Source organism: Bemisia tabaci, chromosome 3 (assembly GCF_918797505.1).
Source record: "Bemisia tabaci chromosome 3, PGI_BMITA_v3".
NCBI lineage: Eukaryota > Metazoa > Arthropoda > Insecta > Hemiptera > Aleyrodidae > Bemisia > Bemisia tabaci.
The window spans coordinates 41,886,103-41,900,211 of NC_092795.1; the positions used below are offsets into that span (position 1 = coordinate 41,886,103).

Sequence of the window (14,109 nt, forward strand, 5' to 3'; positions counted from 1 at the left end):
TGCAAAATACGATAAAATGGTCTCTGTTTTGCAGTTGTTTCTCGAGGTAAATTTCGGAACCTTTATTAATTCCGCTTACACGTGTTTATTTTTTTAAAAAAATCAGATATAGCCGTGAAGTGTCATTCTTCATATCACTGGGCAAATGCAGCCACAAGAAAATTTTTGATAACTTGAATAGAGGCCGGAATTGTCGTGGCATGTTAGTGCAAAGACATAAACTAAATGATTCTTTTTTCTGGTTCTTGTTCTTGATTCTTGCATATAGTGGTAACTGTGTTCGAAAATGTGACATTTTTGAAAATTCTGTCTTCCTGACATCTCTTTGTTTTTTATTCGGGAGTGAAAGAAGCCTGAGAAATAAGAACTGTAAATGTTTGAGAGCGAACCACGCGATCTTCGAAAATGGAAAGGTCTGAAAAGGCTCGCTTAATTTCCAAGTCTCCTCAGCCGCCTAAAAAATCAAAACCTCATCGTCGGAGAAAAACATGGCATTTTAACTGGCTGAGCATTCTCGAGTTCATTGGACGGCGTTTAAGGTATGTTTATGAGAGTCACTAGTCCATACATAAACTGATGATGCAAGACTGTCGGGCAAGTGCAGAAAATATTTTAAAATTATTTTTCTTTAGATCCCTTCATTGTACCTACTTTATTCATTGAATGCAGGCACTGTGAAACTCGTTAACTATTGAGTATTAAATACATATGTATGTTGTTATGTTGGAAATAAAAGTGTTTACTGCATCTCAAATACCAATTACAACTTATCGCAACAAGTCTTTTTATTTTATCACTCCCTATAAATATAGACCGCAGTTATTTTTCAAAGCGCACCTTCAGTCACACTTCCAGGAAAGTTTTCAAATGACCTCGAAATAGAATCTACCCCTTGAACGGATATGTTTTTCCCAATATCCTCCAATGTACATAGACTTCTTTTTTTCTCACAAAGACGTCCAATTGCAATTGGACGTATTTCTATTAAACGGGGCTATAGACGACTGAGAAAGATGGACGTGCTCTAGAAAGCTGGGTAAGAAGCATTGTAAAAGTGGGCGTAATTCCTTTTTGGGAGATAGAAAAGCGGGATTTTATATTCCACCAAACGGAACTAATTGTAAGCGCCAACTGAATGTGGCACTCATGAGCCGCGGACATGGGAAAAGAGCATTGTGGACATGGCTCGTAAGTTAAAACGAACGACGAGCGAGCGCGGTGGCGTCTTCGTCGCCGCTGACGTCACCGGCGCTTTATAATTCTCATTTATTCATACGGCCCTTGACTAACGAGCACATTTCTTCTTTCCCACCTGTCTCTGGTTCAATGGAGATGTTGTATATGTGAGGAATTTGCAATTTGTCTATTGATTCTTACGTAAAAGTTCGCGAGAAACACTATGGTGCCACTGGTTTTCTCTAAAATCAACTCCCAAGCTCAAAAAAAGCTCTCAAGTTGAGGCCAAAACGGAGAGGATATCGCACGCTATCCAGAGAGTCCACGCCTACATCAAGACAACTCTCCATGCAAAGATAGGGAGCAAATACATTAGCAGGGTTTCTGTGTGTTCAGTTTTGGAGTCCCCAAATAAAGTGGCACCCCTGTCGATGTATTTGCTCCCTATCTTTGCATGGAGAGTTTGTCTTGATGTAGAGGTATGGACTCTCAGGATAGCGTGGGATATCCCCTCCATTTTGGCCTCAACTTGAGAGCTTTTTTGAGCTTGGGAGTTGATTTCAGAGAAAACCAGTGGCACCACCGTGTTTCTTGCAAACTTTTACAACAGAATCAACAGTCAAATCGCAAATTCCTCACACATGCAACATCTCCATTGAGCAGAAATATGCTCAATTTGCCTTCTAAGATATCCTTGATGACGTACCGTGGTGTGTTTGACTAGGACGGCGTAACCGATATCGAGGGCGATTTCATTTCGAGCGTTGATGAAGTCCTCGAAGCTCTGCTGATGCTCCCTTTCCACATGTCGACAATAGGTAAGGGCCAGGTCCTGCTTCGGTAGCTGGAGCACCAACTGCTTGTCCCTGTACTTGTCGCCGGGCGTCCCCAGGCATGGTACTTGATGCTCGGGAAAACAATCGAAAAACTGCTTTATCTGTGTAAAAAGCCACAGAATGAATAATGAATTAGACATTTTATTAAAACTTGATCAAATGAGCTACGTAATCGCATGGTTTTAATAATTACATTTCTTCTTCACACTGGAAAAAAAACACATTGGATCTAGAGTCCAGACCCTTGGAAACGTTGACAAGAAAAAATACTCTTGATTCAATCGGATTTTTGCTTGAATCAAAACGAAATCCGCTTAACCCTTTATTGCATAGCGTTGCGTGAAAGCAACAAATGCGTTTCAGCTTCATTTCCATGCTGGAGTATTAAATTGAATCAAAGCAAGAAATTTTTTGGGAGAGCGTTATAAGTCTGATCTATTAACTTAAAAAAAAAAAAACTACAATAATCGATTCCAATTGCCTCTATTGCCGAAAAAATACTGTACAATGTAGATTTTCTCTCCAAAATCAACGATTAGCTCATGCAACAAAGGGTATTAAGAGGCTTGATTCTTGATTTAAGCTAGATTCTGATTGAATCAAGGGTACTTTTTCTTGTCGATGTTTTTAAGAGTCTGGACTCTAGATCCAATGTGTTTTTTTTTCCTCTACACTCTGAAGATTTTTTCTATCGAAATTCCAAAAATGTGAATTGGGGTGCATCAATTTTTGAATTCCATCAACTATTAGTTAATAGAAAGAAATGATAAAGAACAACAATTAAAGAACATAAGTTTCTTCTCAGGTATTACTTCTTCTTTTCATACTCATCATTTTTTACTTTACATCATGATGCCGAGAAAATAAAAGTTCGTGATAACTGCAAGTAATTCAAATCAAAGTCCTCTTTATAACACGCAAAAACTCCAATATTTACGTCAGACAATAATTTAACCTGCTTCAATGCCACGACTTGATGAGAATAAAACAACGGATATTTGTTTTAATTTGAAACATCCTTAAAAATTGATAAGAGATAGTCTCAGAATAAAGAATCATTCACGTGATGGCTGACTCAGAATGTGTGATGCATTGAAACGCCCGACCTGTCGTCGGGTACGGAACTATTACAGCACTGTCGTCGCGAAATTGTATCCCGTCCAAATTGAAGGCGCTTGCATGATCGACAGCGTGCCCTGCCGCGGTCGTCGGCTGTTGCTAATATCCATCTTCTATTTTTCAACTGTTAAATCGGCCCGGCTTCTGGCGTTGTCGAACTGGTGTGCGATATGTATTATGTTGATTATCATGGCAGGTTTGGAATTTGCAGCATAAAAATGGTAGTAGCCCTACGCAAGAGACTACAGAATCATTCTAAATCAAAAATTGGCAAAATTCAAAGAAATGATAACAAGATTCTTTTTGGGGAAAAACCTCGTATTTGACACAGAAGTCGATTACCTTATCGAATGCGAGCCCCTCCCCCCCCCCCAAAAAAGGATCCTATTTTCAGTTCTCTGAATATTGGTCATTTTTTGGTTGAGAATGATACTTTAGGCTTATACGCAGGGACTATCGTCCTCTTCCCCTTTTTTGCTTAAGATTTAAAACCTACCGAGATTTTTCACTTGATATGCTACACCGCACACCAGTTCGATTACATCACCGACCGCGACGAATTACCTGCACACTTATAAAACTTTAATTTTGACACAATTAGCTTATTTTGATGGACTTTCCGAAAAAAACTACATAAAACAGTAATTTATTCCCTGGATCGTTGAATGTCCGAATGGTACACTTTGTTCTTTTGAGGATACCCACAATAAAAGAGCTGAAAGGCGTTTTTTTTTAAAAAAAAAAAAAAAATAATGTACATTTGACATAATTGAATGATAATATTGAGTAATATTCGTCCTAGATTACTCTGTGAAAAATGTGCACACCGAATTTCTTGTTTCCGCCTCTGTGTTCGAGTTTAAAGTCCTACTGTGTCGAATTTTCCAATTTTATTTTTTCATTCCGGTTACACGTACTTGGTGTACATGAGGGACTTGGAGGACAAGGCGCATTTTCGAGAAATACGTGTTTGAAGTTTCGAAATAATTAAATGGATTCTAAGGACAGAAGGAAAGTCTAAACTGACTTTTTGATATTGAAAATTGGAATTTGGGAGCGAATTTTACACAGAGCATGAATTGGACGGAGTTCAACAGAAAGGAACCAAGCCACACCGGGATCGAACCGAGAAAAAGAGGTTTAAAGTTTGGCTCCTCCATAAGACTCAGTGTAAAAGATAAACTTCAAGTTCAATTTCTGCAACATTTTCTCCAACAAAAACGTTGAATTTTTGGCGATAGATAGCAGAGCAGTGGTTGAGTTCAAAACCATTCGTAACTAAATTTTTCCCAAAATGTGGGTTGGTTCCTTTCTGCTTAACTCAGTCCAATTGAGACTAGTTTTACTTGAAATCATTACTACCTCAATATTTTCAAAAATTGCTTTTATGCGCCTCTTCAGTAGAAGTTGGTTCCTCTTTGTCCTAGGGTGAATAGATAAAACATGTACATCTAACTTTAACATATTTCGCTATGCTGCCGTGCTAAGGAAAAACGCCGTATAAACCTTCAGGCGTTGCCAAATTTCCTTCGATAAAACACAAATTTCCTAGTAAACATATTAATATTTTTCTTCCAATTCTTCAGATTATTTTGTCCGCAAATTTACCTATAGATCTTAAAAACAAGGGAAAAAAATCCATACGTTTCCTCAAAAATAAACATTTTATCGGAGGAAATTCAGCAACTCTCGAATGTTCATACGGCGTTCTTCCTTAGCACAATAGTATGCGGATCATCCGTGACAATATCTTACTTACTTTATTACTAGGTAATCCGGGAGGGACCCAGGAGTATCCCTCATTCAAACAGAGCTCCTTCGAGGGTAGTCTGTCCCCATTGGCGGGCGTTTTGAATCCAATCCTCTCCCTCACGTTGACCCACTCCTCGTGGTACACATTGTGCGACTCTCGCGGGCACTTGCACGAGTTACACGTTTTCCTGAAACAGATCAACATTCACGGTTGTAAAGACAGTTGCAGGTTATCATGAAATTACAATTCTTCATCATTTAGTTTGGGTTCCATTCATCTTACTCCGAATACATCAGAGGGGAAAAGAAATATTCAAAAATATTTGACTTACAGATTGTACATGGCGCTAACCTACGTTATTTCACAAATCTTTTCTCAATTGTAATCATGAGCATGACCGTTGAACGTAGAACGTAGATAGGAGTTGAGAAGGGACAGGTATATTGTTGTATTTTTGCCTCTACTTTAATATTATATAATAATAATCTATATAATAATCTATATTTTTGCCTCAACTGGACGCCGCACAGTGGATCAAGTCAATAGAAGAGGCCAGACAAAATCTGGAAACTTTAAATGCTTGCAACTCTGTTCATCTGAAACTCTGAGGTTCTAAACGGTTACATCGGTTTCCTCGTGAAATTATCTGCTATCAACTTCCCTTGAAATTTAAAATGTGGCGAAATGAACATCAAAATTTGTAATTTTAGTCAAAAATTTCATGTCCGACCCCTCTAATTGACTCGATCCACTGTAACCCGGAACTTACTTGGGAAAACGAGGATTAGATACGATACAATCCTAACATCAATTATTTATCAAAATTTCAAAGGCTGGATCAATTCCATATAAATTGTCCCAGCCACTCTTCATACTCCTTTTAGCTTCACTGGGTAAAGTAAAATAACTACGGTATACTTAGTAAACTCTTTAGCCCGTATTTCTGTTATCGGGTCGTCTTTTACCCTCGTTGGTGCGCCCCATGACCCGTGTGAACTTTAATTCTTCCCTCGACATCAATGAAGACATTAACTGGAGCATGACTGTGAGGCTACGAGAGCGCATTATGGGAGAAAGAGGGATGTGACATTTCACTTTTATACGAGATTAAATCACTCTTTCTTATGAGATGTCGGAATTCCTGCTCTTTAAGGTAATAACTGAGAGGGAAAAGAAAAGCCAGAGTAATTAGGTCATCAACGCGTCGGCGTGGCTCAAAAAAATACAAATTGATGTACCTCATTTCACTCGTACTGAACATTCAAAAAGAGAGCAACATTTTCGTCTATTAACTATTTTGGGTATCCTAGTCATAATCTGATAAAATTACTCGCTTGGATCTCATTTTTATTCTCACTTCGTAAATGGCATCTTATATTCATTTTAAACCCTGTTTTATCTCGACCATTTAAACTATGTGTATCGCAGATTGCTGACTAGGCAAAATGCTGATTTTCTCTGATCAACAGTGTTTTTAATGGCACAAGGAGAAAAATGCAATTAGTTTTGCTGTACCACGATAAATAATTGAAAGTGGCGCGGCACAGAAAAAATGTCGCTAGACTTAGGGACAACCAAACAAACGATCCGTGCGTAGAACCCGGTATGGTATAGCAATCAGTGATTTTCCCCTATAATAATCTTGTTGATTCATTTTGAATTTCCTGAAGACGGACACATTTTGGGAAGGCTCTTTAGATGAGATGATAGAAACATGAGCGTTGTTAGGGGTGGTCGAAGGGGGTCCGGCCCCCCTAGAAAGTTACTCAACCTCCCCAAGAACTATAATGACATACACTTAATACTTTTAAAATAGAAATTTCATCCAAGTTTTTGGCAAGGACACTCAAAATTTTTTCTAGGACGACTCACTTTTGCAAAATTTTCCCGAAGAAGTCCCTGGATCCTCCTTTTGAAACCAGGATAGTCCCATCAAACCCCGGAGGATTCCCTCAGATAGTATGCATCTCTGCATCTCCCCCCTTCCTGGAGCACACTTGATTATGCGATCTCTTGCCCTCCATTTTCCTCTGTATTAACCTAGTTGATTCATTGGGTTCCCAAAAAAGGATCATCTTTTTGAACGGCTCTTAATAGAAACATGGGCGTATCTAGCGGTGGCCGAAAGGCGCCTGGCCCCCTAGGAACCCTTCTGCTGGTTAGATTCCTGGTTTGAACTCGAGGCGAGGGTTGAAATTACCTAATGATAAGCTCGCAAAGTTGGATCTGGTCGAAGACCTTGCCGTACAACTCCAAAATCCGGACGCAGGCGAACTTGAGGCCCGGCCACGGGATGAGCGAGGTGTCGAGGGCGCCGTAGAGAGGGCAGCACTGGTGCGGGAACTTCTTGTCGTCGAGCATTTTGGCGGCGACGGCGGGCCCCGAGAGGGTGGTCGCCGCGAGGGGCGCGGGCGCGAGGCCCGGGTCGGAGACGGTGCGCGGACTCCGCCGAGTCAAAAGTCTGTCCACGTACTGCGGTGAACGCCGCTGTTTAGGCTCATTTTCCGCCTTCAACTCGCAACTTGGGAAACGGCTCTGAAAACCACGCCCGGGATCCCCGGCATCATGCTCATTTCAAAGGCCCGGGCTCCGATCCTGACACCAGGATTGTGCCACGTTAAAAACGGCTGGGAAATATACAGACTAAGGGGTCCCTGGTCACAACGACTATTAAAAAGTTTTTTAAAAGATTCGTAAATTTTAAAAAGACAACTCTTGAAAAACTATTCAATTTGACGATCACTGAAAAAAAATGGTATGCTGTTTTAGCACCTAGGATGTCAAAAATGTGTCTGGTGATCCTAGGATGCTGCCTTGATTGCCTACGCAGTTGAATTTGCATTCACATGATGTAAAGGTAACTGCGAAGGCAGTAAAGGCAAATCTTTGGATCCCCAGACACATTTTTGACACCCTAGATGCTAAAACAGCATATTATTCTTTTCAGTGGAGGCGAACTCTTTTTGGATATTTTTTTACTTAAACATATCACTGAGATAAAACTGCGGGGGTGTAAGTCATTCTTGCGGTTTGTACAGCACTACTGTCACACAGTGGATCAAGTCAATAGGAGAGGTCGGACAAAATTTGGAAACTATAAACGCTCATAACTCCGTAAATATGAAACTTTGAGGTTCTGAAAGTGGTTTTTCGTGAAATTAACTTCTGGAAGCACCCCTCAAAATATAAAATGTGACGGAATAAACATCAAAATTGACAGTTTTAGTCGAAAACTTCATGTCCGACCATTCTAATTGACTCGATTCACTTTGCGTCAGTTGGGGACTTAGAGGCCAAAAGTTATTGATAAAGCATCCGTTCTTTCGGTCTCTGCACCCGGAGCAGTTGTAGATACGCGGCTTTAGCGCCCAGAACTCCAAGCCTCTAAGCCCCCAACGGACGGTGGTGCTACATAGCCCGTAGTTACGACACTCACTCCCGCAGTTTATTTTCAGGGTGCCAAAAGACTCAACACGAATGAAGAGTACCCCATTCAATTGCTCATTAAATTCTCTTTTAAATTGAATTTTACTAAAAAAAAAACAACGAAAAAGGTTTTCTTCTCCATAACTGTTAACAATATTTTGAGGGGTTTTGGAAAAGTGCTTTTTGACAGTCACTGCTACTAGAGTTTGATCGTAGTCGTTCCTCAAACCTTCCTTTCCAGAGTCTCAAATGGGGAGAGGAATCATAGAAATAGTCATCTAATTGGAGGGTTTTAGGATTTCCTCTTAGGTCGTAATTTTTTAAAATTTACAATTTATTTCGCGATATTTTCAAAGAGTTACTTCAGAAAATAATGAGGTACAGTTACAAAAAGTTTTCAGGAATGATGATAATATGTGCCACTTTTAGAATAATAAATTTCATAAGCACGCAGTTGCGAAGTCGTAGATCAAAATTCAACCAATCGTTCAATTTATGTAGGAGAAACCATTCCCAAGAAAAGCTGATAACTTTTTAAGGAAGTATTTACACGAGGTCAAAATCTTCTGATTTAGAGTCAAAAGCTGTCTTTGGTTTCTTTTGGTGTAAATGCAAAAACCATTCGGGCTACTTTTAAAAGTAGAAAGTTTTGAGGAACAACCATCGATCCACCCCTTAGAGCAACCTAATGGAGAGATCTATTTATGTAGATCTCTCAAAGATTTATCCCTCAGTTTGATTGATACCCTCTTGAAAAATGAATCTGAGCCTTATCATGATCGAATCCTGATCTGACTCTGGGTCCCAAAATGAGGATCAAGATCCGGCCAAGATCTGGTCATGACTCACAAACACACCCCCATTTAATCTCACGAGAATGCCAAGGCAAGGCAAATTAAAAACTAAAGGCTCTCCAATTTTGCAATCGTTCGTGGATTTATTATTAATAATGAGGGTAAAAGAGGAATCAAGCAGAAAACTTAAAAGTTTAGCCACGACTTCAAAACAAGCGATAGGAATAACTTACACGAAGTATGACCAAAATTGTCAGATCTTAAAGAACATGTATGTTTACATTCTTATACACCTTTCAAACAAGTCATGCAGAAGACATGCTATTACTGATAAGGAATAACAGCGAAGAAAGGATTAAAAATTCAAGATCTATCACAAAAAATTGAAAATGCTAAAAAAAAGCGTGCTGCGACGCTGAATTCATAAAATCTATCGGAAAAAACCAAACGTGGCGTTCCTCAGAAAAACAGTGCTTGAGAGATGCAAAAAGAAGCTTTCTCCGCTTTTCTATTTCCTTTTCTATTTTGGTCCTATCAATACCCTGGTAAAAATTGGTGATAAGAGCTGCGTTTCAAAATACCATAGGAATTCTTATAGCTGGCTAAAGAAGGCTACAGAAAATCATATAGCTGGGCTGTAGAATGCGGAGAAAATCATATGGCCGGGCTATACGAAGCTATAAAAAATTATGCAGCCGGGCTATAGTTCCTATCGCCGGGCTTTACACTTCATCGCCTGGCTGTTGCTTTTTCGCCATCGATTATTAAAGGCTGTAAGAAATTGTGTAGAAATTCGTGTGCTTTGGAAATCATTAAATTTGATACGAAACCACCTTAATACTTGCAAAACACACGTTATATTTTACTTTGATACATATTTTTTTTCATCATTTAAAACGAGAATAATCCATACAGGATGTGCGAACATTTCAAAATCATGAGTTGAATAACGCTGACTCCGCCAGATTAAATATTAGAACCTAACACAAAGCGGAGCGGCGACGCACTGGCGCCTACAAACCTAACAGGGATACTTCACGCATTGCGCAACACGTGAAGTATCCTTGTTATGTTTGTAGGCGCCAATGCGCGTTTCGTGCTGGCTGCCAGCCTGCCGCAACGCAGCGTGCCACGGCGCTTGAAGCAACTTTTTCACACCAGAGGTATTGCACAGTATCATACGAAACTGAAGGCGCTCTAATATTAGGAATGGCAGGCATCCATCAAAAGTACGGAGCTTTCCTCGCAATATAAATCAAGATACTAGTACCATTGTCAGAGGATCATCAATCCGCACTTTTATCTTGATGTAGGAACCACCAGGAATATGAAATAATCAAACTCGACATTACTGAAACAGTAAAACTACCTATGAAATTTACTCAACATTTCATTTCTCCTTCTTCGGTGTTATTTTTTTTTTTTTTTTTTTTTTTTTTTTACACAGTAGTTTTTTAAATAAAAACAACGCGTTCTAACGACCGCATGAACGCACCATGAAAATATTGAACTTTTCCGTTGCGGAGAGTGAAGAAAGCCGTAAAACCGAGCGACTATGAAACGGCAAGAGTAATTTAATAAAAGAGTTACTTGAGTGAAAATGATACCGGCAGGATCTATTTTTATCGTCTCCCCTGGACCGAAAAATGTACTTTAAATCATGATTAATGCTGCTCGACAAATTCCAGGCTCCATGGCCATAATTCACGCCCTGATTCGTGCGATCAACGGGGCTGGATTTGCACAACTTTCGGACAAATCTTCGTCGCGTCAAAATAGGTGAATGGGCGTTTATCCGCTGTTCTGGAGACTATTCAAGACATTGTTGCCAAACGATTAGTATGAACCTTAAATAATCGGAAAATATTTCATTAGAATCCGAGGGTGTATAAAACTCAAATTCGTGGATCATTTTCAAACCCGTGTTGGCAGGTAATTTAGTGGGTCATAGCGTCAATTGATTCGGAAATATTTGATCCAATTCACATTTGGCCTATGAGACTCGATCAATTGGGTCTATTCAGTAATCAATGAAAAGCCTAGGAGTTAACCGGTCGAGGCGTGTAAATGGTCTGTTGTGTGAGGTTGGACTAACTTGGACTACTGGTACGTATCCCGGTTATTGGATAGAATGCAATACTGACCCAATTGCGATCTGCATTTCTCACGCTTTTTTTAATATTTGAATTGTCCAATGATGAAAGAACATTGAAGAGGGTCCAAATCATGAGATTGCAAGGTTTATTACCTCCGTGTGATATGTGTCCCTGGTAAAAATGGCAAGTGCTCAGATCATGGCAGTTGTTTTTCGAAATGACCTGAACACTGATGTCAACTTCCAAGCACTGATCTGCTAGATCAGTGTTGGGTCAATCAAGATTATAAATCGGAGAACTGAATTAAAAACTATGATGTCAGGTACGGCAATTTCACGAATTGATAATCAAGGAGAGCTGCTGTGAGTTACCCTTCATGAGTACCTATCACAATTCTTGTTTAGCAGCGCTTATTCCCATACGGCCAATTTCTGTGAGCAACGACTCTTCTCTTCACTCTGGCTGGAGTTTGCAACAGGCCGATTATGGTCAAGTTTTAGATCACGACTAGAACGTTTCTATCAGTGTGCAAGTGAGCACGTTAATACACACAGATCAAAAGTTTCCAGCAGACTAGCCCGGAGGGTTAGGGGGCGATCGCCCCCTAAACTTAGCCCTGAAGGGCTTCGAAATGTCTCATATTATCGGATTTTAGGGCCCCTTTTGGCACTCTTCATATTATCGCGTAGAGCCTCTTTCAAACCTTACTTCTCATCTCTTGTCAGCGGACTGATTTTTGAAATTGATGGACAAAGCAATAGACAAAGATGACATACGGAGTATGGAGCGATTCTACTGGTTGAAACAGGTGGTTCTTATAGAGGGGAAATGATTGACTAACTGTCGAGTCTCTTGTCGGTTGCCGTTAGTTATAGTCTATTACTTACCTCCTTTGTCCATTGCCACCACCCGCTTCCACCAATAGGAACCCACCGTAGCTTTTTGTCTTCTTTGTCTACACACGGAAAAAAGGTAACAGGGGCTATCCCCCAAAATTGTTCTACTACCCAAATTTGTTGTATGATATGGACATTTCCAATTAATTTTGGTAGCACCGCAACTCAAGTTGGGGTAATACCGCAACATTTGGGTTAGTAACCTAATTTATCGGGATACTACCACGATTAATCGGGATACCACCACTATTAATTGGGATACTGCCACAATTAATCGCACAATTAGTTGGGAATGTCTTTATCATCGAACAGTTGGGTCTTCCCTACCTCTTTTTTTCCGTGTAGCTTTGTCTATAAATTTCAATAATCGAGCCGCAGGTGCGGCTCCAAATTTCTTTTCGGCGGGACCCACTCCCCAAAAAATTTCAACCCAGTCCGCCCCTGCTTAAAAGCCTGAACTGTGAAAACGAACATAACGGAACTCAAGAGGGGTGTCGAATCGATCTGCGCCTAGGAATCTCCACAGTCGGGTGGAAGATTCAAATTCTTGGGCCCGATAATCAGCTGTTAGCGGCGCGGAAGCGTGGTGACCTGTTGAGGAAGGTCAGGTTTACCCGCACGGGTGCGGATTCCGTAAGGCGCCCCGTCCACGCGAAGGGGGGGGGGTGGGGAGGGGGCGACGGACGACGCAAGCGGGAAGCAGCCCGGAACCGGAGGGGCGCTAAGGGCTGTTCAAGCGTGAAATACGCCACTCAACTGCAAAGCTATCCCGGCTCCCAGCTCCAGACGCGGCGTTACGACATCCGTCAGCTGAGTCTTGCTCTCGGCCGAAAACGCACTAGTGACCGGATTGAAATTCGCTACGAATGCAAGCCATAGCCTCCCCACGTTGCCGTTGTCGCCTCTTCTTTCCGGTTGGAGATTTATGGTCCTCGAGCGTGGAAAAGGAAAGAAGGTGGTATAGCAGTTTCCGATTTACCTTGATAGAGGTGGATATGGTATGGCGTCACATTTCTTCAGGGACAAGAGACCTTTCACTGATATCTTGAAAATGGTGGAAGCTTTTACTTTCGAGATTCCAACATTCAAATATTGGCCTATCTACTCGGTAGATGGTTAAAAATATGTTGAGAATTTTACTTTGCAAACAAACCGAAGTTTGGTAAAGTTGATCGGCTCATTACATCACCTGGAGATTATCATTCACCTAGTAGGTAAAATAATGACTGCTGCTCCAATATTGTGTATAAGGGAGAGTGTTGAAACCCCAAAAGTTTAAGGTTCCACCTGTCGCCAAGAGTCTAGTGGAGGATTTCTTGCCTCTGCTATTCCTGAAATGGAGACAAAGAAAGGCTTTCCTCTGTTCTCTTGGCGACAGGTGAAAACTTTTACTTTCGAGGATTCAACACTTCTTTATGGCCATCTACAGTCAGGCAACAAGCATCACCCGAGTGTTATGTCTCTGGCTGTTAACCTATACCTACTAGGTGGGTGATGAACCTCGGGTGACGCGATGAGCCAAAAAAGTTTGCCAAACCTCGGTATGTTTCTGAAACGAAATACCTAACACGTTGTACATTTGTACAACATCCACCAGGTAGGTAAGCCAATAGTTGAATGTTGGAGTACCGAAAGTAAACGCTTCACCATTGCTATGATAGCAATTGGGGATCTCTCTTGGTCTCTGGTCCTGCAACTTCAGAAATTTAGAGTATGAAAAACGGAGCGTGCATACCCGAAAGTAAAGCTGAATGATAACGCGGATACCACCTTGCTATCATCCAACTTTAATTGCCCCTTCACTTTGCCATAATACTTCGAGCATATCCGTGGAGTTAAAATGGTCGCATGCTTTGTTCAAAAACGCAGTGGCAACGTATTCTTCGCAAAATTGTACATTCATAAGTCTGTTGAATTGAGAATTCCTGACTCTTGTTTGAGGATATCATTCTAAAACTACTGACAACTTTTGAAGCTTCATTAACTTTTAATTGGGACAATTTGCTGCAAATT

General features: G+C 40.6%; 1 protein-coding gene across 7 annotated transcripts in view; it reads right to left on the bottom strand.

Moving 5' to 3' along the window:
* Nucleotides 1–14,109, bottom strand: part of Lmpt (four and a half LIM domains protein limpet) — a 220,117-nt gene that overhangs the window by 119,845 nt on the left and 86,163 nt on the right. For 2 of the 7 annotated variants that reach the window (XM_072298384.1, XM_072298380.1), the window contains exons 2-4: nt 7,085–7,419; nt 4,891–5,071; nt 1,883–2,113 (exon numbers count right to left, since the gene is read on the bottom strand). In XM_072298384.1, coding sequence (XP_072154485.1) covers nt 1,883–2,113; nt 4,891–5,071; nt 7,085–7,245 — 573 coding nt within the window. In that variant the 5' untranslated portion in view covers nt 7,246–7,419. Of the gene's footprint in view, nt 1–1,882; nt 2,114–4,890; nt 5,072–7,084; nt 7,552–14,109 lie in introns of all 7 variants that reach the window. The other 5 variants (XM_072298385.1, XM_072298379.1, XM_072298381.1 and 2 more) reach the window with 4 other exon arrangements.